This window comes from Ranitomeya variabilis, chromosome 4, assembly GCF_051348905.1.
Source record: "Ranitomeya variabilis isolate aRanVar5 chromosome 4, aRanVar5.hap1, whole genome shotgun sequence".
NCBI classification, from domain to species: Eukaryota; Metazoa; Chordata; class Amphibia; order Anura; family Dendrobatidae; genus Ranitomeya; species Ranitomeya variabilis.
In genome coordinates, this window is record NC_135235.1 from 695,761,192 (window position 1) to 695,788,722 (window position 27,531).

Sequence of the window (27,531 nt, forward strand, 5' to 3'; positions counted from 1 at the left end):
TTATTTTCTCAACACAACTTCTCTACCTTTGCTGCCTTTTAAAAAAAATTCTTTTCAGCACTTCTTTAGTCCTTCGATTTTCTTTCATCCACTCACATTATTATAAAAACAATTACTTAATATCTCCATCTTCAGCTTGGAAAACCAATTTAGCACCCATCTTATAACCCTCTTCACTTTTGGTTTCCAACCGCACTTAGTCTCATTTGCCCCCTTTCACTTGGCGCATATAATGGCACCGGCCCTCTCTCCAAAAGATATAGCTTCCCCCCCACCCTCATGATTGTCCTTTTCTTCCCTTTTACCTTCCCCTTCTCTGCTGTTTATTGTTCATCCACGGCCGCGTAGAACAGGGTGAATGGAGGGGGCGGTACTACACATTGTGCCCGTCACATTCACAAACACCATTCCCCTGGCTAGTGCGCATGCGCCGGTCTCATATCTCCATCCGATTTCCGATCAGCGCCAGTTCCATGACACGCGGTGCGTTCCATCGCGTGTCTGGAGCGCCCCCACACCGCCGCAGGGCCGAGGGGTACCCGGAGCCGGGCCTCTAGGTCTCAGTCTTGGGGTTGTCACGGTGGCTAGACCCGGTCCGTGGCCCTGTCCGTCAGTGGGGGACGTCCGGTACAATAGGTGGTGTTAACGGTGGTGTAGCGGTGCAGTTGTGGGGTGCAGGTCGCGGTAAATAACGAGGACACCAGGTTGCAGTCTCTTTACCCCTTTACTGGAGATCTCTGAGTCCTCAGTCCAGAATACGGTTCACCAGGCTGCGCAAGTCCGGCCGGTCCAATGGCACCTCCAGAGTTCTCTTCCCAGGTGGAAATCAGTGCCTTCCTTCTTAGCGCTGTGTGTTGTAGTCCTTCCCTGCTGTGCTCACGGAAAGTACCCCACAACTGTTGTGTCTGTTTCTTAAGTTCCCTCACAACTCGATTAACTGGTCTTCTGCTAATCTTCCGTCCCTTCCTGATGTTACAGTAAGAACGGCACCCGTTTGTCAGGTAGGCCTGGAGTTCTTCCGGGACCCTAGAGACGCCCCTCTCCCGCAATTGCCCCCCAAGACTTCATAGGTGATATGTGGTAGACAGCCCGCCTGAGACTGACTGTCCTGCCGCTGTTTGGAGTATGGCTTAAAGCTGTATCTTATTCCACTCCCTCGGCGTTCCGGCCACCGGTAATGCGCCTCAGCAAGGTGCTGCCTCTTTCAACAAAACCCCTGCTGGTATACTCCTTCTGCTTGATCTCGTTTCTCACTCAGCACAATCTATCTCGCTTCTAGTCCTTTCTTAGGGCACCGCCGCTATGCTGAGCAGGCACGGTCCCGTTACGTTCTTTCCAATGCCAAGCCTCTGCCAGGATCCCACCCCTGGCAGAGACCCTACTGTCTCTTCCTCCACAACACCCTCTCTCACTAGGTGTTGCTTCATTCAATCCAGTCAGCGTTCTTCCTAACTTCCTGCCTGACCCCCAGTTTACCCACTATGGTGGGGAGTGGCCTAATGAATAGCACCCTTAGCTCCCCCCGGAGGCCCTGCTGTGAAACATATTGGTGTCTGTGATACCTGATTAGAGGAACTCCTTCAGTGCCATCGAACGCACCATGGCTCCCCATGGTGGCGGAGCCACAGTACTGCAACGACCAGGACTCTGGGGCGCTGCATGTCATGAGGCGCAGGACCGGAAGTCCCCTTTGCTGTGGGAGTTTTGACTGGCTTCATGCGCCATTACCACTGCCAGACACACCCATGCAAATCCCCACCCACCGCACACAACTCTGCCCTCCCCATTTACTCTACATATGCTGGGGGTGTACCCGACCGAACTTCTGCGCCAAACAAAGACCATTGACAACCTCCCCCTTCCCACCCTCTGCTTACCACTCCGCGCTCCTAATCACTTTACACCCGCCCTTACGATATAAAAACCTATTTCCTTACCTAGTCTCCACCACGCCTCCACTTTATGAAGAAGCAGTTATGCGAAACGGTGCTCGTCGGGCGCAGGACGTGATACCATCATCTCCCCATGCTGCCCAAGCCTTTATCTTCTAAATCCAGGTAAGCTCGGACTGGCCTTTGACCAGCTTTATTATGTGCTAATTTAGTCTCTACATCTCTTGCATGTACTGCTTACCTACCCTCATACCTGACTGCCATCTAATGGTCTCTTTGTACTTTATGCTTATGATTATATTTAAAGACACACCACAGCAGAGATGCGACTTGTTGCACTTCTTTCTTAGCCTGCCCCAGTAATTTAATCTTGGTAATTTGGGCACACTGTGGGATGATTATTACTGTCGTTTCTTCTGGTCAGTGTTCCTTCTTCCTGGTAAGGACTGTGTAGGGAAATAATGAGACGCTCGATTGTGTCCATGCACTATAGCAAGTCCACTTAACCAGTCTATAAGGCCGCTTTCCAGGTACTGACAGATCACAAAACCATCGCTTTCCAAGTGTCACGCCCTGACTTTTTATATACAATTTTATATCTTTCTGTGTTTTTATATGATACTGTTTTTAACATCATGTTAATAAATAAAAAATTATTTTAATTACTCATCTTCTAGTCACTTCATATCTTATTAGGTAACGTCTGTAAGCATCAATGACATTTCCCAGTGAATGCATTTGTATTGGTTGAAAGCAATGTGAAAGTTGAAAAATGCATCAAAAACGCTGCGTGTGAACATAGCCCAACTGGTGGAGGAACATTTTGGTCTGGGGTTAATTATTTTGCCTTGCATACAAGTCATTACCCTGGAAAGTATAGAAGAAATAGGAGACAAAAAAGCGCAAATAGGGTCTTATCCTCAGGACTGCTCTTACAGAATTATAAGAGAACTGCTCACCTGGTGGTGCAAAGTAAAGGCGTGTAATTTGTCAGCTGCTGCAGATCCACAGGTCGGCGCTGCGACCTCTTAGAGACGTTATAATAGATGAATGTGGTTATAATCTGCGCTGCTGTAACAAATAATGAATCCAGATATAGTTGTAAGGTGTTCGGGTGGTTTATTCAACGCGTTTCGAAGCTCATGGCTTCTTCTTCAGGAAGTTTCCACACAAAGGTATTCCATACCTTTGTGTGGAAACTTCCTGAAGAAGAAGCCATGAGCTTCGAAACGCGTTGAATAAACCACCCGAACACCTTACAACTATATCTGGATTCATTATTTGTTACAGCAGCGCAGATTATAACCACATTCATCTATTATAAAATTACCCTGGAAAGGACATACCTTAACATATTTCCCAGCAAAATCCATTTTGTTTACGTTTTGGTATGTTTTTTTGGTGCACCTGTAAAAATGATGTGAAACTTTGACAACATTGCTTACAGTTGTGACCTGGGAGTCAGAAATGCTTCCAGGGGCAATCCCCATGATGTTCCTGTGTCATTTGAGCAGTGTTCCCATCATTTTCAGACCTTAAAAGGTTCCCCCGGGGGGAATCGCGGTAAAAATACTCAGGTTTCCTGTTGTGAACTCCTTTCTCGGGCTCCCTCCTGTGGTCATGAGTGGTACTGTGTGAGTTCTGTCTTTGGGCTCCCTCTGGTGGCTTTTTCGTCATACTGCTGGTCTGTGGCTGGGACCCAGCTGCCTCGTTTCCTGCTATTCAGGTCTCCTATTTAACTCCACCTGGACCTTTACTTGTTGCCTGCTGTCGTTGTATTCAGTACTGGTTCTGATCTTTCCTGGCTTCCCTTGTGACCTGTCTCTCCTAGAGAAGCTAAGTTTTGCTAGTTCATTTTTGCTCATCTTTTCCTTGAAAATGTTTCTCAGTATATGATGAGTTTTGTCCAGCTTGCTTATATGTGATTTTCTTGCTTGCTGGTAGCTCTGGGGTGCAGAGTTGCGCCCCTCACATCGTTAGTTGGTGTGGGGGTTCTTGTATTCTCTGCGTGGATATTTTTGATAGGGTTTTATACTGACCGCACAGATTCTTTTCTATCCTCTGACTATTTAGTGATTAGCGGGCCTCTTTTGCTAAATCTGTTTTCATTTCTGCGTTTTTACATTCTCCTTAACTCACCGTTATTATTTGTGATCGTTTTTCTAAAATGGTCCATTTGGTGCCCTTGCCTAAGTTGCCTTCCTCCTCCGATTTGGTTCCGCTGTTTTTTCAGAATGTGGTTCTTTTGCACGGCATTCCTGAGAACATTGTGTCTGACAGAGGATCCCAGTTTGTGTCCAGATTTTGGCGGTCCTTTAGTGCTAAGATGGGCATTGATTTGTCTTTTTCGTCAGCCTTCCATCCTCAGACGAGTGGCCAAACCGAGCGAACTAATCAGACCTTGGAAACTTTGGGGTTGGGGGGCTGTCTAAACTTTGGGGTTATTTCTCTGAGGCAAGTGAGGCTTTGCTTTCTCTCTAGGGGTAGCCAGTTTCTCAGGCTGTGAAGAGACATCTAGGATTTTAGGAACGTTCCACGGCTGCCTATAGTGTGTGCGGTCAGTAAAGGTCCCACATCCCCAGAGCTTGTCCTACATTCTGTTACTTAGCTGGTGAGTTTTGTGATCCTAAACCACCAGGATCATAACAGTTTCCCTTATATTGGGCTTGTTGCTTGGGTCGAGTACCCAAGTATTCCAATTTGCTCGACCCGAGCACCCAAGCATTTTAGTGCTCACTCATCACTAATTGGACCCAAAGAGTGGTCGTAAATGGCTGCACATCCAGTTGGAAGAATGTCTCACGTGGGGTACCACAGGGCTCTGTCCTGGGCTCTGTAATGTCCAACATCTTATCAATGATTTAGATGAAGGCATTGAGGGTAAACTGATTAAAATTTGCTGATGACACAAAGCTAGGAGAGATAGCTAATACTAGAAAAGAGAGAGAGAGGATTTAAACACAAACTGGAGCAGAGGGCAGCAACTAACAGAATGGTTTTTAACAGGGAAAATGCAAAGTACTACATCTGGGCAATAAAAATTAAAAAAGGATATACAGAATGGGAGGAATAGGGCTAAGCAACAGCACATGTGAAAAAGACTTGGGTATACTAAATGATCACAGACTGAACATGAGTCAACAGTGTGATGCAGCAGCAAAAAAGGCAAATACAATTCTGGGATGCATTAACAGAAGCATACAGTCTAGATCATGTGAAGTCATTATTGCCCTCTACTCCGCTTTGGTCAGACCTCATCTGGAATACTGTGTCCAGTTTTGGGCACCACATTTAAAAAAACAACATCAACAAACTGGAGCAAATTCAAAGAAGAGCGACCAGAATGGTGACCGGTCTGCAAACCATGTCCTATGAGGAACGTTTACAAGATTTAGGAATGTTTAGCTGGCAAAAAAGAAGACAGAGGAGACTTAATAGCTGTCTACTATTATCTCAAGGGCTGTCACATTGTAAAAGGATCATATTTAGGGCTCATACTTACCTGCGAGAAAAATGGATGAGTCTCGCATGTCAATACCCGGCGCTGCTGCCGGCACTCAGGAGCAGAGCGTGTGGCTGCATGTATTCCAATGTGGCCGCATGCTCCGATCTGAGAGCCGGGTATTAACATGCGAGACTCAGTTTCTCACAGGTGAGTATGAACCCTTATTCTCATTTACACAAGGAAAGACTAGAAGCAATGGGATGAAACTGAATGGGAGGAGACACAGATTAGATATTAGAAAAAAAACTTTGACAGTGAGGGTGATCAATGAGTGGAACAGGCTGCCACAAGATGTGGTGAGTTCTCCTTCAATGGAAGTCTTCAAACAGAGGTTGGACAGACATCTGTCTGGGATGATTTAGTGAATCCTGCTTTGAACAGGGGGTTGGACAGATGACCCAGGAGGTCCTTTCCAACTCTACACACACACAAAAAAAAATGTCATAGAATGGCATTTTTTTTTTCTTTTTGGATCCCATTTCTGGGCTGGCAGAGCAGCTGCAGAGGTTGTCACTGGAAGTGACTGACCTACGTTCTGAGGTTCAGCAGCAATGGCAGCTGCTGCAGACGCCTACTGTGGGGGCTTTAGCCCTTATCTATGATGCTCATGACTGCATTTCCCTGGCTGATTCTAGGCTGTGTCGCCTTCAGCAGGAGAAAAGTTCAGTGAAGATTTAGGCTGGGTTCACATTGCGTTATAACAGTCCGTTAGACGGACTGCGCTACACCGTGGCATAACGCGGTGTAATGCAGTCAGTTAATGCTGCCATTAACCCCTATTATCAGGCACATCTCCAACGCATGCCATAATCAGCATGCGCTAGCGATGTGCCGTCATTCTGTGACGGGCCCCCAGACGTGGGCTGCAGCGTTTCCGGGTCCGTCACCGCTAGCGCAGATAGAGCATCTGCGCTAGCACGATCGCATAAAGCGATCTTTTTCGGCAATTGCATTAACACAGTCCGTTTAACGCATGCGCTAATGCAACGTAAACCTAGCCTTACAGCTAGGAATTCCACAGGTGGGCAACCGATACCAAGTGGAATGACCCGGTCATAAAAGCCAATTTTAGCAAGGCAGACCTTACAGAAAGGTTAAAAGAGTCCTTGGAGGCTGCCATGTCATTGGCTATACATGTGGACAGCATCCTGCGGGATAGATGGGTAAGACCACCTTCTCTGGAGCCCTCTTTCCGGGACAATACTCCTGTGCCAGTAGGGGGATGGTCTGGGGGTGTACTAGTACTTGTGGAGTTAGGAGGAACGCATGCAGTTAGGAGGTGCTTCTACGTCATATGTCTCCTTTGAGATTCGCAAGAAAAAAGGGAGTGTGTTTCTTTTGTAGGGGAAACGGACATTTTATTGGGGCCTGCCCCTTGATTCCTAAGCTAAAAAAGTCTCGAGTAACCCTTGGGAGTCTGGAGTTGGATAATCAAGGGGAATGCTTGTCGCCAACCTGTAATTTTCGGTTTGCCCGGACAGCAGAGATGGTGCTAGAGAGCACAACAGAATTTCAGAGTTTGTAGACAGTGGAGCTGAAGTCAAGTTGGTTGATGCTGAGTTTTCTAGAACTCATGGGCTTGCTTGCTCAACCTTAGTTAAGCTCATTACTTGGTAATGGTGGAATCCCTTACTGACATGACAAGGAAGGGGTCTGATTTTTCTAAATGATCGAATGCTGCTCAGCAGGCTTTTTCCTCCTTAAAGAGTTGTTTTGACACAGCACCTATACTCTGTCAACCGGAAGTTTCTCAACCTGTCATAGTAGAAGTGGATGCATCGGAGGTGGGGGTTGGGGCTATACCGTCATCTGGTAAATGGGGTCCATGCGCCTTCTTTTCCCAAAAATTATTATCGACTGAGAGAAATTATGACATGGGTAATAGGGAGCTTCTGGCAATTAAATTGGTGTTCCTGTAATGGCGATATTCGTTAGAGGGCCAGTCCATCTTATTACGGTTATCATGGACTACAAGAGCCTGTCATATCTTCAATTGGCTAAACGTCTCAACCCAAGGCAAGTTAGGTGGTCACTGTTTACTAGATTAAAATTTGTGGTCACTTTTCATCCAGGAGGTAAAAACACCAAGGCTAATGCTTTGTCCCATAGCTTACCAGGTGGTGGTGATCATGAGAACCTTGTCTCAATTCTACAGAAGGGAGTAGTTATTACAGCCTTGTACCCTGACCTGGAGGGAGAGGTGTTGGATGCTCAGGGATATGCACCTGCCTTTCGGGGAGATTATTTGTACCATATAATTTGCGCGTAAAGCTATATAGGAACATCGTAACTCCGTGCTTGCTGGTCATCCAGAGGGTAAGGCAACCGCAGACCTCCATTCTCGTTGTTTTTGGTGGCCATGGTTGCATCGGGATGTAGTTGAACAGGTGTCTGCTTGCAGTGTTCGCCCGCGTTCTAAAGTATCGCATACCTGTCCGTCTGGTTCTCTTATTCCACTGCCCATTCCTAGTAAACCATAGACACACTAGTCCATGGATTTTATTAGTGACCTTCCGGTATTGGCAGCCAAGATGGTGTTTTGGTGGTTGTAGATAGGTTCAGTTAAATGGTGCATTTCATGGCATTACCGGGACTTCTGAACAGGGTCAGACTGGGTCACCGGGACACCGGAGAATCCTCCGGTGGGCCCCGCTCCCAGCCCCAGCTCCTTCATTTGTGCCTGCCCTGCATGCTCCTAGCGTGTGTCCAGCAGTGCGCACTTTATTGTATAGTCGGCACCGGCTGGCAGACTGCACAGGTGATGGGAAGTGCATGCGCAGCTCCTTCACATCACCTGCTGTCGCTGCCGGACTTCTGTAACTCTGCCAGGAGAGCTCTGGGTGCGTGCCGACCCTCACTTCAGCCAGACAAGTCAGCGGAACAGCTGACTGTGCGGCTGAGTCTGAGAGGAGACACGCACACAACAGCTGACCCGCAGTCACCCGTTTCCTGTACTGTATCTCTCTGCTCCTCTTCCACAAAGCCCTGGGCAGCAGAGTAAACACTGATTGGCTGCAATTCATACTAAACACCATAAACAGAAACAACTCAAGAACACCAAATGTACTTTTTTCTGTTCGCCACAATTCCACAAAAAAAGCTATAGCAAGTGATGAAAACCACATCTATCCCAAAATCGTACTAACAAAAACAATGTCTCGCCCCCAACAGAAAGCTATGATACCGCTTCCCTGTGTGTAATAAAATACGCAGCAGTCACCGTCTTCTGCCGCTGTGTCGTTCTTCTGTCTTCTTCATTGCAGTGGAATATGGCCACCGGTAAGTAGTTTACTACACACACTGGACCTATATTACTGCTCTCCTCTGTGGTGCAGTATGTAGAGATGTATGTATAGATGCTTACAAACATTTACCTAATAAGGTATAAAGTGACTAGAAGATGAGTGAAGAAAAAATAATAATTTTTATTAACATGTTAAAAACAGACAATATTATATAAAAAGACAGAAAGATGTAATAATGGGATCTCCAAAACAAGTCAGGGCGTGACACTTGACGGGTGATGGTTTTGTGATCTCACAGCAACTGGAAAGCGGCCCTATAGGCTGGTTAGGTGGACTTGCTGTAATGGATGGACACGATAAGGCGTCTCATTGTTTCCTTACACAATCCTTACCCAAAAAAAGGGAACCCTGACCAGAAGAAACGACAGTAATGATCATCCCACAAAGTGCCCAAACTGCCAAAGATTAAGTTACTAACACAGGCTACAGAAAAAGTGCAATAAGTTACACCTCTGCTGTGGTGTGTCTATAATCATGAGCATAAAGTACAAAGAGACCACTACATGGCAGTCAGTTATAAGGGTAGGTAAGCAGTACATGCAAGAGATGTAGAAACTAGATTAGCACATAATACAGCTGGTCGAAGACCAGTCAGAGTTTACCTGAATTTAGTAAATGAGGGCTTGGGCAGCCTGGGGAGATGATGGTGTCCCGTCCTGCGCCCGACGAGCGCCGTTTCGCATGACTGCTTCTTCATAAAGGGGGGCGTGATGGAGACTAGGTAGGGGAGTAGGTTTTTATATCCTAAGGGCGGGTGTAAAGTAATTAGGAGGGCAGAGTGGTAAGCAGCAGAGGGTGGGAATGGGGAGATTGTCAATGGTCTTTGTTCGGCGCCCATCACTTTTCAAGTGTCACGCCCTGACTTGTTTTGGAGGTCCCATTATTACATCTTTCTGTCTTTTTATATAATATTATCTGTTTTTAACATTATGTTAATAAAAAAAAAAAAAATGTATTCACTTATCTTCTAGTCACTTCATACCTTATTAGGTAAACGTTTGTAAGCATCCATGATCGAAGTGCTATTGCCAATTTAATTGTTGGATTATGGGATTAATAAATATCTCTGTGCTTAGTAAACAGATTATCTGCAACTTTACTCTAATGGATTTCAAAGCCAGGGAACGCTCCTGGCAGTCTAAGGCATCACATTTTTTCAGACAGGGGACCTCCACCCCTTCCTCGGATACTAATAAAACTGTTAAGGAAACAATTCGACTATATAGGAATGCTCTATACAAGAAGGCCAAAATATGGTGGAACAAATCCTCTTTTGAGAATTATATGAACCAACAAATCGTTCCACATGGTTTGAGGGTACAAGTTCATCCTTCATTTGACTTTAAAGATGAGGTCCAGCTCAAGAGGTGGACCTCAGCAGCTACCACCTGCTCTTTAGATTTTATCCTATTCATTATTGACAAAAACACTCTTTCCCTAAAGAGCATTGATGAAAATGTTGAAGAATTAGAAAGGACACTAGTGAAAGACCTACCGGTGGAGGATTTTGATAAAATATTAGTTGACATCAATAAAGACCTTGACAAATGGGAAAGTGAGATATCACAAAGTAAACTTAAAAAATACCAAAGAGATCTAAATGACTATGATAGTAACAAAGTATACCGTTGGCAACAGAAAAAGACAACGAGAAGACCAAACCAAGACAATTCCAAACCTGCAACATCTCACCATAGGACTCAGTCCGAAAGTTCAGCTCAATCGATGTCGGACATGAATACCTCGGCAAGTGACAATGAAGCATCGAATAATGAATCAATAAGCACTAGACTCAGAAGCAATAAACGCCTACCTGACATTTTTACGAAGTCCAAATCAGCTAAAAACTTTGGAGAACACCAAAAGGTAATTAACCTATCTTCACACACTTTGTCAAATGCACAACTCAATTTATTGGAAAAAGGTCTATCTTTCTCCCCTTCATGTCATTTAGATACGTTTTCAGTGGTAAGAGATCTACATCTCTTTGCCAGAAAATTGACTTTCAAAAAATTGCACAATAAAAACATGAACCACGACATCTTTACCTCTGCCGATGAGAGAGAAGCTCTAAGAAATCTAGAAGATCTATTGGAAGAGAACACCTTGGAGGTCAGTAACTTTCCCCACAATTTATTTAGCAAAAGATATCCCCCCATTAGCACGGTATCAGCTATAGAGGTCTTTACCAAAATTGTTACATCTGAGATAGAAACACTCCAAAAATCTCCATTCTGGGCATCCAATAAGAAACAGGAAGAGAGATTGGTTCTGGCCAAATTACACTCTCTTCCTGACGTAGTCTTCAAACCTGCTGATAAAGGGGGAAACCTAGTCATATGGCCAACCCCCTGTATGAAAAGCAGGCTTTGAGACTGCTAAATGAACCTGACTGCTTCAAAAAACTACTCACAAATCCCCTTTCAAATTTTCATAATCAAGCTTTTGACCAGGAAATTGTTCCTTAAAAAATGCTGGAACATGTCAAGAATCTTCATCCCAAATTGCCAACTTTATATCTGGTCCCCAAGATTAACTAAAACCTACTAGATCTGCCAGGGAAACCCATAATATCGGGCAACAGCGGACTGTGTGAGGTAATTTGTGACTTGATTATTACCTGAAACCACTGGTAACCACTCTTCCCTCTTACATACAAGACACCACTGCAGCACTACAAAGACTAGATTATATATACCTTGAAGACCATAAGCTGATGGTAACTGCCGATGTAGAATCATTATATACTTCCATCAGGCATGAAGATGGCCTAAAAGCCGTATTGTGGTATCTTCAAATGAGCAACCTGGCATCCCCTCTGGCTAATTGGATTCTGGCCCTACTAGATTTTATTCTCACCCATAACGTTTAATAATAAAATTTATCTACAAACCCAGGGGACCTCCATGATAGCCTCTTGTGCCCCCTTATATGCCAACTTGTTTCTGGGGGCGTGGGAGAGGACCATTTTCCAGGGAGATGACACTGGGGAGATACAAAGCATCCAGGGATAGATGCGTTATATAGACGATATCTGGTTCATCTGGGAAGGTACGGTAGACAATTTGCATCTCCTCATGGACAAACTAAATCAAAATAATCAGAACATAAAACTAACCTACAAGTTTGGCAAGGACCTGGAATTTTTGGACCTAAAAATCTTTACAATGCCAAATGGGATGATTGCAACAGATTTATACAGAAAACCCACCTCAACCAACTCCTTTCTACAAGCCACTTCTTCCCTCCCACCAGCAACCATTAACCCCTTCATGACCCAGCCTATTTTGGCCTTAATGACCTTGCCGTTTTTTGCAATTCTGACCAGTGTCCCTTTATGAGGTAATAACTCAGGAACGCTTCAACGGATCCTAGCGGTTCTGAGATTGTTTTTTCATGACATATTGGGCTTCATGTTAGTGGTAAATTTAGGTCGATAATTTCTGAGTTTATTTGTGAAAAAAACGGAAATTTGGCAAAAATTTAGAAAATTTTGCAATTTTCACATTTTGAATTTTTATTCTGTTAAACCAGAGAGTTATGTGACACAAAATAGTTAATAAATAACATTTCCCACATGTCTACTTTACATGAGCACAATTTTGGAAACAAATTTTTTTTTTTTGCTAGGAAGTTAAGGGTTAAAATTTGACCAGTGATTACTCATTTTTACAACAAAATTTACAAAACTTTTTTTTAGGGACCACCTCACATTTGAAGTCAGTTTGAGGGTTCTATATGGCTGAAAATACCCAAAAGTGACACCATTCTAAAAACTGCACCCCTCAAGGTGCTCAAAACCACATTCAAGAAGTTTATTAACCCTTCAGGTGTTTCACAGCAGCAGAAGCAACATGGAAGTAAAAAATGAACATTTAACTTTTTAGTCACAAAAATGATCTTTTAGCAAAATTTTTTTTATTTTCCCAAGGGTAAAAGGAGAAACTGGACCACGAACGTTGTTGTCCAATTTGTCCTGAGTACGCTGATACCTCATATGTGGGGGTAAACCACTGTTTGGGCGCACGGCAGGGCTCGGAAGGGAAGGAGCGCCATTTGACTTTTTCAATGAAAAATTGGCTCCAATCTTTAGCGGACACCATGTCGCGTTTGGAGAGCCCGTGTGCCTAAACATTGGAGCTCCCCTACAAGTGACCCCATTTTGGAAACTAGAGCCCCCAAGGAACTTATCTAGATGCATAGTGAGCACTTATAACCCCAAGGTGCTTCACAGAAGTTTATAACGCAGAGCCATGAAAATAAAAAATAATTTTTCTTTTCTCAAAAATGATTTTTTAGCCCACAAGTGCTTCACAGACGTTTACAACGCAGAGCTGTGAAAATAAAAAATCATTTTTCTTTCCTCAGAAATGATGTTTTAGCAAGCAATTTATTTTCACAAGGGTAACAGGAGAAATTGGACCCCATTATTTGTTGCCCAGTTTGTTGTGAGTACGCTGATACGCCATATGTGGGGTTAAACCACTGTTTGGGCACACGACAGAGCTCGGAAGGTAAGTAGTGACATTTGAAATGCAGACTTTAATGGAATGGTCTGCGGGCGTCACGTTGCATTTGCAGAGCCCCTGATGTGCCTAAACAGTAGAAACACCCCACAAGTGACCCCATTTTGGAAACTAGACCCCCCAAGGAACTTATCTAGATGTGTGGTGAGCACGTTCAACCCCCAAGTGCTTCACAGAAGTTTATAACGCAGAGCCGTGAAAATAAAAAATAATTGTTCTTTCCTCAAAAATTATGTTTTAGCATGTAATTTTTTATTTTTGCAAGGGTAACAGGAGAAATTGGACCCCAACAGTTGTTGCCCAGTTTGTCCTGAGTACGCTGGTACCCCAAATGTGGGGGTAAACCACTGTTTGGGCGCACGTCGGGGCTTGGAAGGGAGGGAGCACCATTTGACTTTTTGAACGCAAGATTGGCTGGAATCAATGGTGGCGCCATGTTGCGTTTGGAGACCCCTGATGTGCCTAAACAGTGGAAACCCCTCAATTCTAACTTCAACACTAACCCCAACACACCCCTAATCCTAATCCCAACTGTAGCCATAACCCTAATCACAACCCTAACCCCAACACACCCCTAACCACAACCCTAACCCCAACACACCTGTAACCCTAATTCCAACCCTAATCCTAACCCTAATCCCAACCCTAACCCTAATCCCAACCCTAACCACAACTGTAACCCCAACACACCCCTAAACCTATCCATAACCCTAACCACAAGCCTAATCTTAACCCTATTTCCAACCCTAGCCCTAATTCCAACCCTAACTCCAATTCCAACTCTAACCCTAAGGCTATGTGCCCACATTGCGGATTCGTGTGAGATTTTTCCGCACGATTTTTGAAAAATCTGCAGGTAAAAGGCACTGCGTTTTACCTGCGGATTTACAGCAGATTTCCAGTGTTTTTTTGTGCGGATTTCACCTGCGGATTCCTATTGAGGAACAGGTGTAAAACGCTGCGGAATCCGCACAAAGAATTGACATGCTGCGGAAAATACAACGCAGCGTTTCTGCACGGAATTTTCCGCACCATGGGCACAGCGGATTTGGTTTTCCATAGGTGTACATGGTACTGTAAACCTGATGTAAAACTGCTACGAATTCGCAGCGGCCAATCCGCTGCGGATCCGCGGCCAAATCCGCACTGTGTGCACATGCCATAACCCTAACCCTACCCCTAACCCTACCCCTAACCCTACCCCTAGTTCTAACCCTAGTTCTATCCCTAGTGGAAAAAGAAAAAAAAAATATTTTCTTTATTTTATTATTGTCCCTACCTATGGGGGTGATAAAGGGGGGGTTTATTTATTATTTTTTTATTTTGATCGCTGTGATAGAACCTACCACAGCGATCAAAATGTACTTGTAACGAATCTGCCGGCTGGCAGATTCGGCGGGCGCACTGAGCATGCGCCCGCCATTTTGGAAGACGGCGGCGCCCAGGGAGAAGACGGACCGACTTCGGGAGGCTCGGTAAGTATGAGGGGGTGGTGGGGGGGTGGATCGGAGCACAGGGGGGGGGGGGATCGGAGGACGGGGGGAGCGGACAGGAGGACAGAGGGGGGTACCGGACAGAACGGACGACTGGGGAGGAGATCGGGGGCGGTGGGGGGGGGGGGGGGGGCAGAACATGATTTCCAGCCATGGCAGATGCTATTGCAGCATCGGCCATGGCTGGATTGCAATATTTCACCATTTTCATAGGTGAAATGTTGCAAATTGCTCTGATTGGCTGTTGCACTTTCAACAGCCAATCAGAGCGATCGTAGCCACGTGGGGGCAAAGCCACCCCCCCTGGGCTGAAGTACAACTCCCCCTCTCCCTGCAGATTGGGTGAAATAGGAGTTAACCCTTTCACCCGGTCTGCAGGGACGTGATCATTCCATGAAGCCACATAGGCGTCATGGGTCGGATTGGCACAGACTTTCATGACGCCTACGTGGCGTCAAAGGTCGGGAAGGGGTTAAGGATATTCCAACTGGCCAATTTTTAAGAGCCAAGAGGATCTGCTCGGAAAGTGGTGACTTTGAAAAACAAGCCCTTGACTTGACATAGATTCTATGACAGAGGTTATAGCAAACGGTCCATCAGATTTGGCTATAAAAAGGCAAAAAAAAACCCAAGAGAACAACTACTATACCCTAGGCACAAGGATGCGCGCTCCCAAGATGGCCAGGTAAGATTTATTTCCTCATATCACAATCGATGGAAAGACCTAAGGCTAATACTTAATAAGCACTGGCACATCCTTATGACAGATCCGGTCTTAAAACAAGGTCTCCCTCCACATCCACTAATAGTGGCAAAAAGAAGCCGCAATCTCAGGGATATACTGGTTCATAGCCACTATGACCCCACAACTAATTCAACATGCTCAATTCCACTACAAGGCTTCTTTCCCTGTGGCTTATCTAAAGCATGCATTAACCTAAAAAAGGCCAAAAAATTTACCAATTATGATGGATCCAAATCATTTACCATCAGAAAACATCTTACATGCTCCACCCAAGGGGTCATATACCATGCAACTTGCCCTTGCAATTTGATATACAGTATATTGGCTTAACAACGCGGGAACTCAAAATTAGGGTGCGGGAACACATTAGAGACATAGAGAAATCCAAGACCATTGAAGATATTTCTCTACTTAAAACCCTACCCCGTCGTTTTAAAACACACCACAATTCCCAATCAAGAGGCCTTATTTTTAAAGCCATAGATCAAATTGACCTGGGCATCAGCGGGGGGGACTTAAGCAAATCATTAGCGCAACAAGAGAGTAGATGGATCTACCGCCTGAACACCATCACACCCTCTGGCCTAAATGAAAAACATGGCTTTGCTTCCTTTTTATAGGAAACACGGCCTGAACACTATAACACCCTTTCGCCTGAGTGAAAATTATGATTTTGTTTCCTTCCTAGAGCAGACATCGTTTACTAATAATAACAACAATCCAAGTTTTAATTGGTCGCTAGGTTTTAATTAATTTTTTATCTTCTTTCCCTCTTCATCACCCCTAACTATTTATCATTTCATTTGTATATTTACCCTATCATAATTTTTAACTTACCCGTAGGTATCCTAGGCTTTCCTTTCTGGGCCACTTGTTCTCCGGAGGATTGGTGTATGGACCGTTTCTTCCTTCCTGTCTCCTGTTTTGACGCAGCCCTAATGGTCGGTTCCTGGCGGCTCTTTTCAAGAAAAATCATCCCAGCTGGGAAATAAAGTTGAGACGACAAGAAAAGGAAATTTCTTTACACAAGGGACTTATATGGACACTGCATCATTATGTAATATTCCATCTCACAGCACCTTCACTCCATCCATGTGTTTATAATTACGGATATTATTTTATTTCATTTATTTTTTCTCCACACAATTTCTTTATCTTGCTCCCTTTTCATAATTTTCCTTTTAGCACATTTCAAGCCCCTCCATTTCCACTCACCCATCCATATTATTACAAATATTTTTTACTAAACATATTCACCTTCAGCTTGTAAGGCCAATTCAGCACCCACCTCTTAAACCCTTCTCTTTTTTGGCCTTTAACCGCATTTAGCCTTATTTGTCCTTTTTCACATGGCGCACATAATGGCACCGGTCCTCTTTTCAAAAGATATAGTTTCCCCCTCCTTACCCTCATGATTTCCTTTTCTCCTCCATCCTCCCATTTTACTTCCCCCTTCTTTGTTGCTTACTGTTCATCCACGGCCGCGGAGAACAGGATGAATGGAGGGGGCGGTACTATACTTTGTGTCTGTCACGCTCACAAGCCCTCTCCTTCTGGCTAGTGCGCATGCGCCGGTCTCATATCTCCACCTGAGTTCCGATCAGCGCCAGTTCCATGACACGCGGTGCGCTCCACTGCGTGTCATGAGGCGCAGGACCGGACGTCCCCTTGGCTGTGAGAGCTTTGACCGGCTGCATGCGCCATTACCACTGCCAGATACACCTCCGCAACTCCTTCACCCTACGCACGTAACCCCGCCCTCTCCTTTGACTTCACATGTGCTGGGGGTGTATCCAACTGGACCCTGGCGCCGAACAAAGACCATTGACAATCTCCCCATTCCCACCCTCTGCTTACCACTCCGCCCTCCTAATTACTTTACACCTGCCCTTAGGATATAAAAACCTACTCCCCTACCAAGTCTCCATCACGCCCCCCTTTATGAAGAAGCAGTCATGCGAAACGGCGCTCGTCGGGCGCAGGACGTGACACCATCATCTCCCCAGGCTGCCCAAACCCTCATTTACTAAATTCAGGTAAACTCTGACTGGTCTTCGACCAGCTGTATTATATGCTAATCTAGTTTCTACATCTCTTGCATGTACTGCTTACCTACCCTTATAACTGACTGCCATCAAGTAGAGGATCGGTGAGATCTCCCGTGTGGTGTAGTATATAGAGGATCTGTCATCTCTACTATGTGGTGTAGTATATAGAGGATCTGTCAGCTCTCCTGTGTGGTGTTGTATATAGAGGATCTGTCGGCTCTCCCGTGTGGTGTAGTGTATAGAGGATCTGTCAGCTCTCCTGTGTGGTGTTGTATATTGAGGATCTGTCAGCTCTCCCGTGTGGTGTAGTATATAGAGAGATCTGTCAGCTCTCCCGTGTGGTGTAGTATATAAAGGATCTGTCAGCTCTCCTGTGTGGTGTAGTATATAGAGGATCTGTCAGCTCTCCCGTGTGGTGTAGTATATAGAGGATCTGTCAGCTCTCCCGTGTGGTGTAGTATATAGAGGATCTGTCAGCTCTCCCGTGTGGTGTAGTATATAGAGGATCTGTCAGCTCTCCTGTGTGGTGTAGTATATAGAGGATCTGTCAGCTCTCGTGTGTGGTGTGGTATATAGGATCTATCCGGTATGGTATTTTTAAACTGCATGGTGGGCCCCAAGAATGATTTTTCTCTGGTGGGCCCAAGGTACTCCAGTCCGACGCTGCTTCTGAATGCTAAGACTATCGCTCAGGTTTTTGATAATGAGATCATGAAGCTTCACGGTGTTCCCTCCGATGTTGTGTTACATCGGATGACCCAATTTGTTTCCAAGTTCTAGAAAGTTTTCTGTTCTCGACTGGGGTGCAGCTGTTCTTTTCCTCTTCTTTCCATCCTCAGTTGCATGGACATTCCGAACGCATTAATCAGAATTTTAGAGGCTTCTCTCAGGTGTTTTCTCTCTGAAAACCAGGAGGATTGGGCATCTTCCTTACCGTTGGCCGAGTAAGCTATTAATAATCATTGCCAAGAATTTACCGGCAGGTCACTATTTATTTGTGCATACGGTTTCCTTCCACAGTTTGGTACTTTTAGTGAGGGAGGGGGCTTCAGGAGTTCCTGAGGAGGAACGTTTTGCTTTATCTTCCTCCTCTGTGTGGCAAGGGGCTCAGAGTAATTTGAGGATCATGGGAGACAGGTAGAAACGTATTGCTGACAGGAAACGCTCGACAGGTCCAGACCTAAATGTGAATTACTTTTTGTGGATATCAACCAGGAATATGAAGTTGAAGATCCCTTCCTGGAAACTGGGACCTAGGTTTATTGGTCCCTTTAAAATAACCACTGTCATTAACCCTGCAGCTTTTCTTCTTGAGTTACCTCAGGCTCTTAAGATCCACAAGGTGTTCCACAGGTCTTTACTCAATAAATAGGTAGAACCTCTTGAGTCATCTCCCTGCTGCCGCTCTCAATCCTTACTGATGGTAATTTGGAGATCCAGATTTTGATGATTGTTTATTCCCATCTACAGCGTTCTTTCCTGTTGTACTTCATGCACTGGAGATGTTATGGTCCAGAAGAGAGGATGTGGGTTTCTCAATCAGAGGTGAATTCCCCTAGGCTGGTTCGTTCGTTCCATGCCTCATCCTGAGAAACCAGGTCCTGAGTGTCCGGAGGCCACTCATACAAGGGGAGGGTACTGTCACGGGTGCATCAGTCAGTCATTCTGGATCCGGCTACAGAAGGTCATTGCGCTGAGCTCTGCAGGCAATTTCTGGATCTTGTATCTCTGTTGCAAAGTGATATCCTTCTCCGTCTAGGACCTAGCAGTGATCTTCACTACTGCTGATTAACACACCTTTGCTGGATGTTTAAATTCCTTTAGTCGCTTCAGCAAGGAGCCGGTGATAGTTCTACTATTTCCCTTTGTCTAGTTGGAAGTACTTGTAATCAACTAGTTCCTTCTTGGTGTTCTCTTGGAAGGATAGCTGGCGTGATCTCTTTGGTGTCTTCTGAAGCTAGAAGAGGGTCTATCGCTAGGGGCAGCCAGGAATTAGGCTCCTGCTCGACGATAGTTGAAGAACCAGGAGTGGCTACTTGGTTTTTGCTAGAGCTTCTCATAATGGAGTTAGGCTTGTACAGCAGATAGCCGTCGGGTAACAGTCCTGGGCAGTCCCTGGTACTGTAGAAGCTCACCCAATGGGTCAGGATGGCAGTCAAGGACATGGATTCGGAGTCACGGGCAGTACAGGATTTGGATACTGGTAAACCAGCTATAGGAGAATATACAGATGGTATGGATTCTGGCTCACCCAGATGACAGACACTGATCCTTGTTCAAACAGTGCAGATTTTGAGACAAGCCAGGAAGGACACTGGTGCTAATTCAATCAACACAGGTTTCAGGAACATATTTAGACAACCTGTTCCTGATTCCCATGTTATGGACCAGGGACCTGGCTACATACTACTTACATACACAGACTAAGTAGAGAAAATACAGGAGTTGTTCAGGCACCTCCCTACTAACGCTGCCGTCACAATAGCAGTATGTGGTCAGTATTTTACATCAGTATTTGTAAGCCAAAACCAGGAGTGGAACAAAGAGGAAAAGTCTAATAGAAACATATGCACCACTTCTGCATTTATCAGCCACTCCTGGTTTTGGCTTACAAATACTAGTTAAAAAGGGAGGTAAACACTGGCGCTGCACTAACTGATCAGTAGGGGGAGAGGGAAATGAAGCTGCTGGTGGGGTGACAGGGACTGTGCTGAACCCTGTCTAAAATAAATAAATAATCCAATAAAAACAATGCCACACCTGCGCTGATAGGAAGGGGATACTGCATGCACTAAGGCGCTGCCTGCTGTGAGGGCAAAGACGGAGCTAATCCCGCTCTGCTTAATGGAAAAGGTCCGGTGTGCATACACTTTACATTCGTACACACGCACTTACTAGAAGTTGTGGAGGTCAGTGGATATCCAAGGTTCCTCTGTCGGTGAGCCGGGCTGGACCGCACACCTTTAGGGAGATCCGGAGCCGATTATGCCCAGATGGAAGGTTGAATGCTGGGCGTCTAGCAAGGGTAAGAACCGCTTACTCCTAGCGTGCCCCGGCCGGAGGCAACGACGGAGCAGATGCGGTGTGGAGGGGGAGGGCGTGGCTAAGGTGGTGACGTCACAAGTGGGGCGGGTGCTTGTCAGGGCAACCAACCTACGCGTTTCGAAGGAGGGACTCCTTCGTCAGGGCTGAAGTTCCCTGAAGGACCCGTCCTTATATAGCCTACGCCCCCTAAGATAGATCTGCCCATATAACTTGGTGTGTCTAGTCATGGGCCCATGACTAGACACACCAAGTTATATGGGCAGATCTATCTTAGGGGGCGTAGGCTATATAAGGACGGGTCCTTCAGGGAACTTCAGCCCTGACGAAGAAGGAGTCCCTCCTTCGAAACGCGTAGGTTGGTTGCCCTGACAAGCACCCGCCCCACTTGTGACGTCACCACCTTAGCCACGCCCTCCCCCTCCACACCGCATCTGCTCCGTCGTTGCTTCCGGCCGGGGCACGCTAGGAGTAAGCGGTTCTTACCCTTGCTAGACGCCCAGCATTCAACCTTCCATCTGGGCATAATCGGCTCCGGATCTCCCTAAAGGTGTGCGGTCCAGCCCGGCTCACCGACAGAGGAACCTTGGATATCCACTGACCTCCACAACTTCTAGTAAGTGCGTGTGTACGAATGTAAAGTGTATGCACACCGGACCTTTTCCATTAAGCAGAGCGGGATTAGCTCCGTCTTTGCCCTCACAGCAGGCAGCGCCTTAGTGCATGCAGTATCCCCTTCCTATCAGCGCAGGTGTGGCATTGTTTTTATTGGCTTACAAATACTGATGTAAAATACTGACCAAATACTGCTAGTGTGACGGCAGCCTAAGGAGGGTGCTTTACATACAAGTGCTTCTCACAATATCAGAAAATCATCAAAAAGTTAATGTATTTCAGTTCTTCAATACAAAAAGTGAAACTCACATATTACATAGAGTCATTACAAACAGAGTGATCTATTTCAAGTGTTTCTTTCTGATAATGATGATGATTATGGCTTACAGCCAATGAAAACCCAAAAGTCATTATCTCAGTAAGTTAGAATACCTTATAACACCAGCTTGAAAAATTATTTTAAAATCGAAAATGTTGGCCCACTGAAATGTATGCTCAGTAAATGTGCTCAATACTTAGTTGGGGCTCCTTTTGCATCAATTACTTCATCAATGTGGTGTGACATGGAGGCGATCAGCCTGTGGCACTGCTGAGGTGTTATGGAAGCCCAGGTTGCTTTGATAGCAGTCTTCAGCTCATCTGCATTGTTGGGTCTGGTGTCTCATCTTCCTCTTGACAATACCCCTTGAATTCTCTATGAGGTTAAGGTCAGGTGAGTTTGCTGGCTAATCAAGAACAGTGATACTGCTGTTTTTAAACCAGGTATTGGTACTTTTGGCAGTGTGGACAGGTGCCAAGTCCTGCTGGAAAATGAAATTTTCATCTCCAAAAAGCTTGTCGGCAGAGGGGAGCATGAAGTGCTCTAAAATTTCCTGGTAGACAGCTGCGCTGACTTTGGTCTTGATAACACACAGTGGACCAGCACCACCAGATGACATGGCTCTCCAAACCATCACTGATTGTGGAAACTTCACACTAGACCTCAAGCAGTTTGGATTGTCTGTCTCTCCACTCTTCCTGCAGACTCTGAGACCTTCATTGCTAAATGAAAAGCAAAATTCACTTTCATCTGAAAACACCACCTTGGATCATTGAGCAACAGTCCAGTTCTTTTTCTCCTTGGCCTAGGGAAGACACTTCTGGCATTGTCTGTTGGTTACGAGTAGCTTGACACAAGGAATGAGACACTTGTAGCCCATGTACTTGATACGTCTGTGTGTGGTGGCTCTTGCAGCAATGACTCCAGCAGCAGTCCACTCCTTGTGAATCTTCCCCAAATTTTTGAATTGCCTTTTCTTAACAATCCTTTCAAAGCTGTGGTTATCGCGGTTGCTTGTGCACCTTTTTCTACCACACTTTTACCTTCCACTCAACTTTCCATTAATCTGCTTGGATACAGCACTCTGTGAACAGCCAGTTTCTTTAGCAATGTCCTTTTGTGGCTTCCCCTCCTTGTGGAGTGTCAGTGACTGCTTTATGGACATTTATCAAGTCAGCAGTGTTTCCCATGATTGTGGAGCTACTGAAACAGACTAAGGGACTTTTTGTTAATTATTATAATTGACTGAAGTAATGGCTTTTGGGGTTTCATTGGCTGTAAGCCATAATCATCAACATTAACAGAAATAAACACTTGAAATAAATCACTCTGCTTGTAAATGACTCTATAAAATATATCAGTTTCACTTTTTGTATTGAAGAACTGAAATAAATTAACTTTTTGACGATATTCCAATTTTGTGAGAAGCACCTGTACCTGATGCCTACCAGCTTTTGGCTGCAGCGACTCCCACAGCACTGCAGCGAGCACTGCCCCTTTAAGAATCGGAGCGAGTGTACACAGACCTAGAGAAGCAGGAAGGCACAACAGGGAACAGATAGATCGCCGACTGGCCGGGACATTGAGCATGTTGGCATCCGTGCCACAGGAGTGGCAATGACCACACTGGGACGTCAGAATCGCCTTTACAAATGTAACAGCATCGTTACCCTCTGATTACCGGCCCATTATAATATTTTTCTTCAAGTGATTTTCTAACCTGTCAGCACAGTCTACTTACGCTGTCATTTGGCCTCAAAACAATCCCGAGACATTTCAGGACTAAACATCATAGTGACAGTTCCCTTTTTAGGGTGCGGGGTATAGATATGCTCAATGTTAATATCCGTGGCGGGAATTTGTTTAAACGTTTGGGCCAACTGGAAACACGTTGGATTTGGTCCCTCAATACCGTATACCCTGCAGGTCTGAATGAGAACATTAGTTATGCTCCCTTCCTGTAGTCGCTGCACTGGTGTGCTTAGTGTGCCTTCTTGCAATTTTTCACATTTTGTTTTAATTATTTTATTGTTGTTCTGTTTTTAATTCACCTTTTTATTACTTAGGATTCCCATATCGCTATACTGAATTGGTTATTGTGCTTTTGGAACTCATCTGGACTATGTGACATGGAAATTGAAGCTGATGGACTGCTATTTTTGTCATTTTTCCCTACCCTGATAAAGCCATCGTTTGGGTTCTTTTCTTCCCCATTGGGGTGTAGGGGACATATGCGGACAAGCTGTTAGTACTTTTTATGATGCTATCATCAATGCTCATGTGCCTTGTGGGACTGTACCATGTTATATTGTTTTGTTTATGGTCATTGTATTTTATATTATTATTTGATACTAGATGGCAGCCCGATTCTAAAGAATCGGGAGTCTAGAATCCATATATACTTTATTTATTCAAATGTAAGAATAATACAATTAATAAATAATAGTAAGAAAGAACAAAAAATGGCTGCACTCACCAGCTCTTGACAATTCTTGTTATTTAAGGTACAGTTACACAGGATCCATGAACATGCTTATGAGGAGAGGGATGAAAGACATCAGACGACAACTTTGCGTGTTGTGGCAAATGCCACAACAACGGTTCTTTGCTTAAGAACAATAATGTAAATAATAAATAATATGTATCAATAACTATGTATATTGGTATGTTCTATGACATTTTTAAATATTTCATTATTATGTGGAAAAGCTCTTAGTACCCATACTGGCGCATACTTGTGTGCCCATCAGGTATTTTCACAGTAATTTTACATCTGATGGGTTGGTATGAAACGTTTTTAATCATCTCTTGGGCTTAGCTAAGCCTTCATTTTAAATAATTCTAATAGGTACAACAGAAATAAAAGCCTTTTTGTGTACCCAAATTTTTTGTGTTTATTTTTACAGAAGTGTAAAATTTAAGAAATCAACGTTCATAGTACACCGATGGGCAAATATAAACATGCCCATCAACCACGTCACGGTAGCCTTTGAACTGATGGGTCCTAACTAACTGATTCCTATTTCTTAATACTCAAACCTCTTTCACATCTGCATGTTTCTGATATTTGCAGAAGTAATGTTAAAAACAATACAACTTCCACACTTGGTACCAAAGAACTGACCTACAACACACTTTCAGCAAGTGCCATGCAATGTAGATGAAGCTTGGAGTTAACTTGCAGTAAATGCGGCAAACGCGGCTTCGGCAATTGCATTAAATGCAGCCACAACAAAAACACTGGTAAGTGGAGATTTTGTGGCGAAAACTGCAGAAACCACATGTGCCGCACCTGCCGCAAGTGAAGTACAAATTCCGTATACATTGCATGCAACTTACAGCAAGAGTGGCGTGGGTCAGCCCTTAGGCAGGAAGTGCAGAAATAGCCTTTTTTCCACCATAAATTCTCCAAATAGCAGAAAAATGTTGATGTGAAAGCAAAATCTCTATTCTTTCCCTATCTATCTAAATATGTACCTAGCTATATATCTATTTCTATGTACAGAACACACCTGGAGATAGAGATGTGTGTGAACAGCCATCCCACCCGTCTCTTACCTGTTCACAAAAACCTCACCCTTTTTAAAAACAAAATGAAATCTCTCAGCAGCTATACTACTGGAGCTTCAAATACAGGTTCCTATCACCAAATACAGGCATTTGGATGATACACATCTTACATCTTGTACTTAATGTGTGTTCTACTTACCTATAAAGATATGTATTGATATATCATATTTCTAAATTTATGTAGATATGATATAGAGTTATTAACCCTATATGCTAATGAGTACGTATGTTATATACGTATTTCCTACATAAGTACTTAAAATCTATATGTCTATGGCTACACTAATTTTTTTTTGTTTTTGTTTTTTTTCCTTATCTCTATACATAGAATTTGCCTATTGCTGTCTATGTTATTAGAAAAACTGAATAATGAAAAAAAAGAAAAGTAACTTTAAACTAAAATATTTTTGTACACAATATTACGTGTGAAGACTTTAGTACTATCAGCCAATAATTGTCCTTGAAGTGGTGTATTAACCACTTTAACCCTCACATTGCAACATTGCTTCACCCTGGAAAAAGCAACATACAATTGACCATGGGCAAAAGCAGGTTCTGGTAGATAAATGCCAACTCGATGGAGGGTCTGGCCTTGAGATTTATTTATGGTCATTGCAAATGCGGGCTTGATGGGAAATTGTCTCCGTCTTAATTTAAAAGGTAATCCAGTCTCTGATGGACACAAATCAATTCGTGGAATGAATACCACATTTCCTGCTGCTGACCCACTAATTACTTTAGCCAGTATGATATTGGCATGTAAGGCAGTGACAATGAGCCGCGTACCATTGCAGAGACCTTTGTTTGTGTTCAGATTACGTAATAACATGACAATGGTGCCAATTTTAAGTTTCAGCCGATGTGAAGGCATTCCAGTTGGTGTTAGTGAATTCAAAAACTCAAGTGGGTATTGATCGAGGTCATCAGCTTCATCAGGATCGATGGAATCATCACTGATATATTCAGTATAGTCACCTATCAATAAATCCATGACTTGGGAATTGACTTTCTCAACGTCCTCATTTTTTGGACATAAAATTGCATGAGATGCAGCTGTATTTATGCTTTCGGTGTCATTCACATCAATACAAAGATTATCTCCAAAAATTTCAATTATTAAACAGCCAGTGCATACCATGTCTGGAGGAATTTCAATTACATCATCTCCAAGATTATGTTCATTAGATAGTTCACCATTTCCCAGTTGAAGCAACCAACTGCTGTAGTGAGGATCAATGGAGCGCATGTTGTTAATAAGTGGCAGGCGAGTAAAATGTTGCCAGTGTTGTGAATATTTTATACAGCTCTCTACAACATCAGTTCTTGTCCCATGAGGGATGACAGGAAGACATTGTCTACAGTCGCCTCCAAAAACAATCACTTTACCTCCAAACGGTGTTTTTTTCTTTGTGAGCTACATTTGTTGTCATGACATCACGTAAAACTCTATCAATGACATGCAATGCATATTTGGATAGCATTGTGCACTCATCAATAATAAAAAGTTTAGTGCTGTGCAAATCTTTTGCTGCATCGGTATCATTCTTAATCCTGGAAACAGATGTTTCATTCACAGGAATTGGAATCCCATAAAGAGAATGAATGGTTCGTCCACCTTGTAGCAAGTTGGCGGCAATTCCAGTAGTGGCAGCAGGTGACACAATGTCTCCTTGTCCTCTTAGCTGATGTAGGAGTACATGATATAGGTACGTTTTTCCGCTGCCACCAGGACCATCAAGGAAAAAACAACACTTTGCTGTAGAATTAGTGTCTTCTAAAGCTTGAGTGATAGCATCAAAAGCAAAAAGTTGGTCCTCATTTAGAGTAGCTTTCATTTCAGCAGCTGCTGATAACTCATAATCTTTATCATACTGTGGGAGGAGGTGTTGTTTCTTGACTGGACGTGGCAAATTAAAATCAGTATAAGTTTTGCCATGAGCTTTAAGAACATGTTGGACATCTGTCATAGCATAGCCTTCACAATTGACACACTCCAGAGTGTCGGAGTGGTATGCATGGCAGTAGTCTTCTACAAAGTGTTCCTTAAATTCATCCCATAAGTCCCGAGGTTTAGCTGGAGGACCAAAAATACAAATGTAGGCAAACATGTCACGTAGCTGTGCTGGCATGTTGAGAATACTGGCATCAAGTAATGTATTTCTCCACAGCCTATCATCAAATAGTAAGCCAAGAGCTAATGCCGCATCTTTAAAGGTTTCATGTGTGACTCCGTGTACAGTTTTTATGCTGTCAAAACTGGTTGCACCTTTCACATGTAACAATAACAATCTTAAATAGTAGCGTTCTTGGTCTTTCACACTGACAGTATACATTCGTCCAATCACAGAACCACCTGCTCGCTTTCTAACTTCCCAAGAACCTTCTTTCCAAACATCGTTTTCAGGAATTTCACGGTATAAATAAATATGAGCATGATGGTCGTTCTGATTAAGCTTGAAGTAGGCCATAAG

General features: G+C 44.1%; 1 protein-coding gene across 1 annotated transcript in view; it reads right to left on the reverse strand.

Moving 5' to 3' along the window:
* Nucleotides 1-27,531, reverse strand: part of LOC143767644 (uncharacterized) — a 63,736-nt gene that overhangs the window by 27,932 nt on the left and 8,273 nt on the right. The window contains exon 6 of the mRNA XM_077256093.1: nucleotides 16,304-16,447. Coding sequence (XP_077112208.1) covers nucleotides 16,304-16,447 — 144 coding nt within the window. The remainder of the gene's footprint in view (nucleotides 1-16,303; nucleotides 16,448-27,531) is intronic.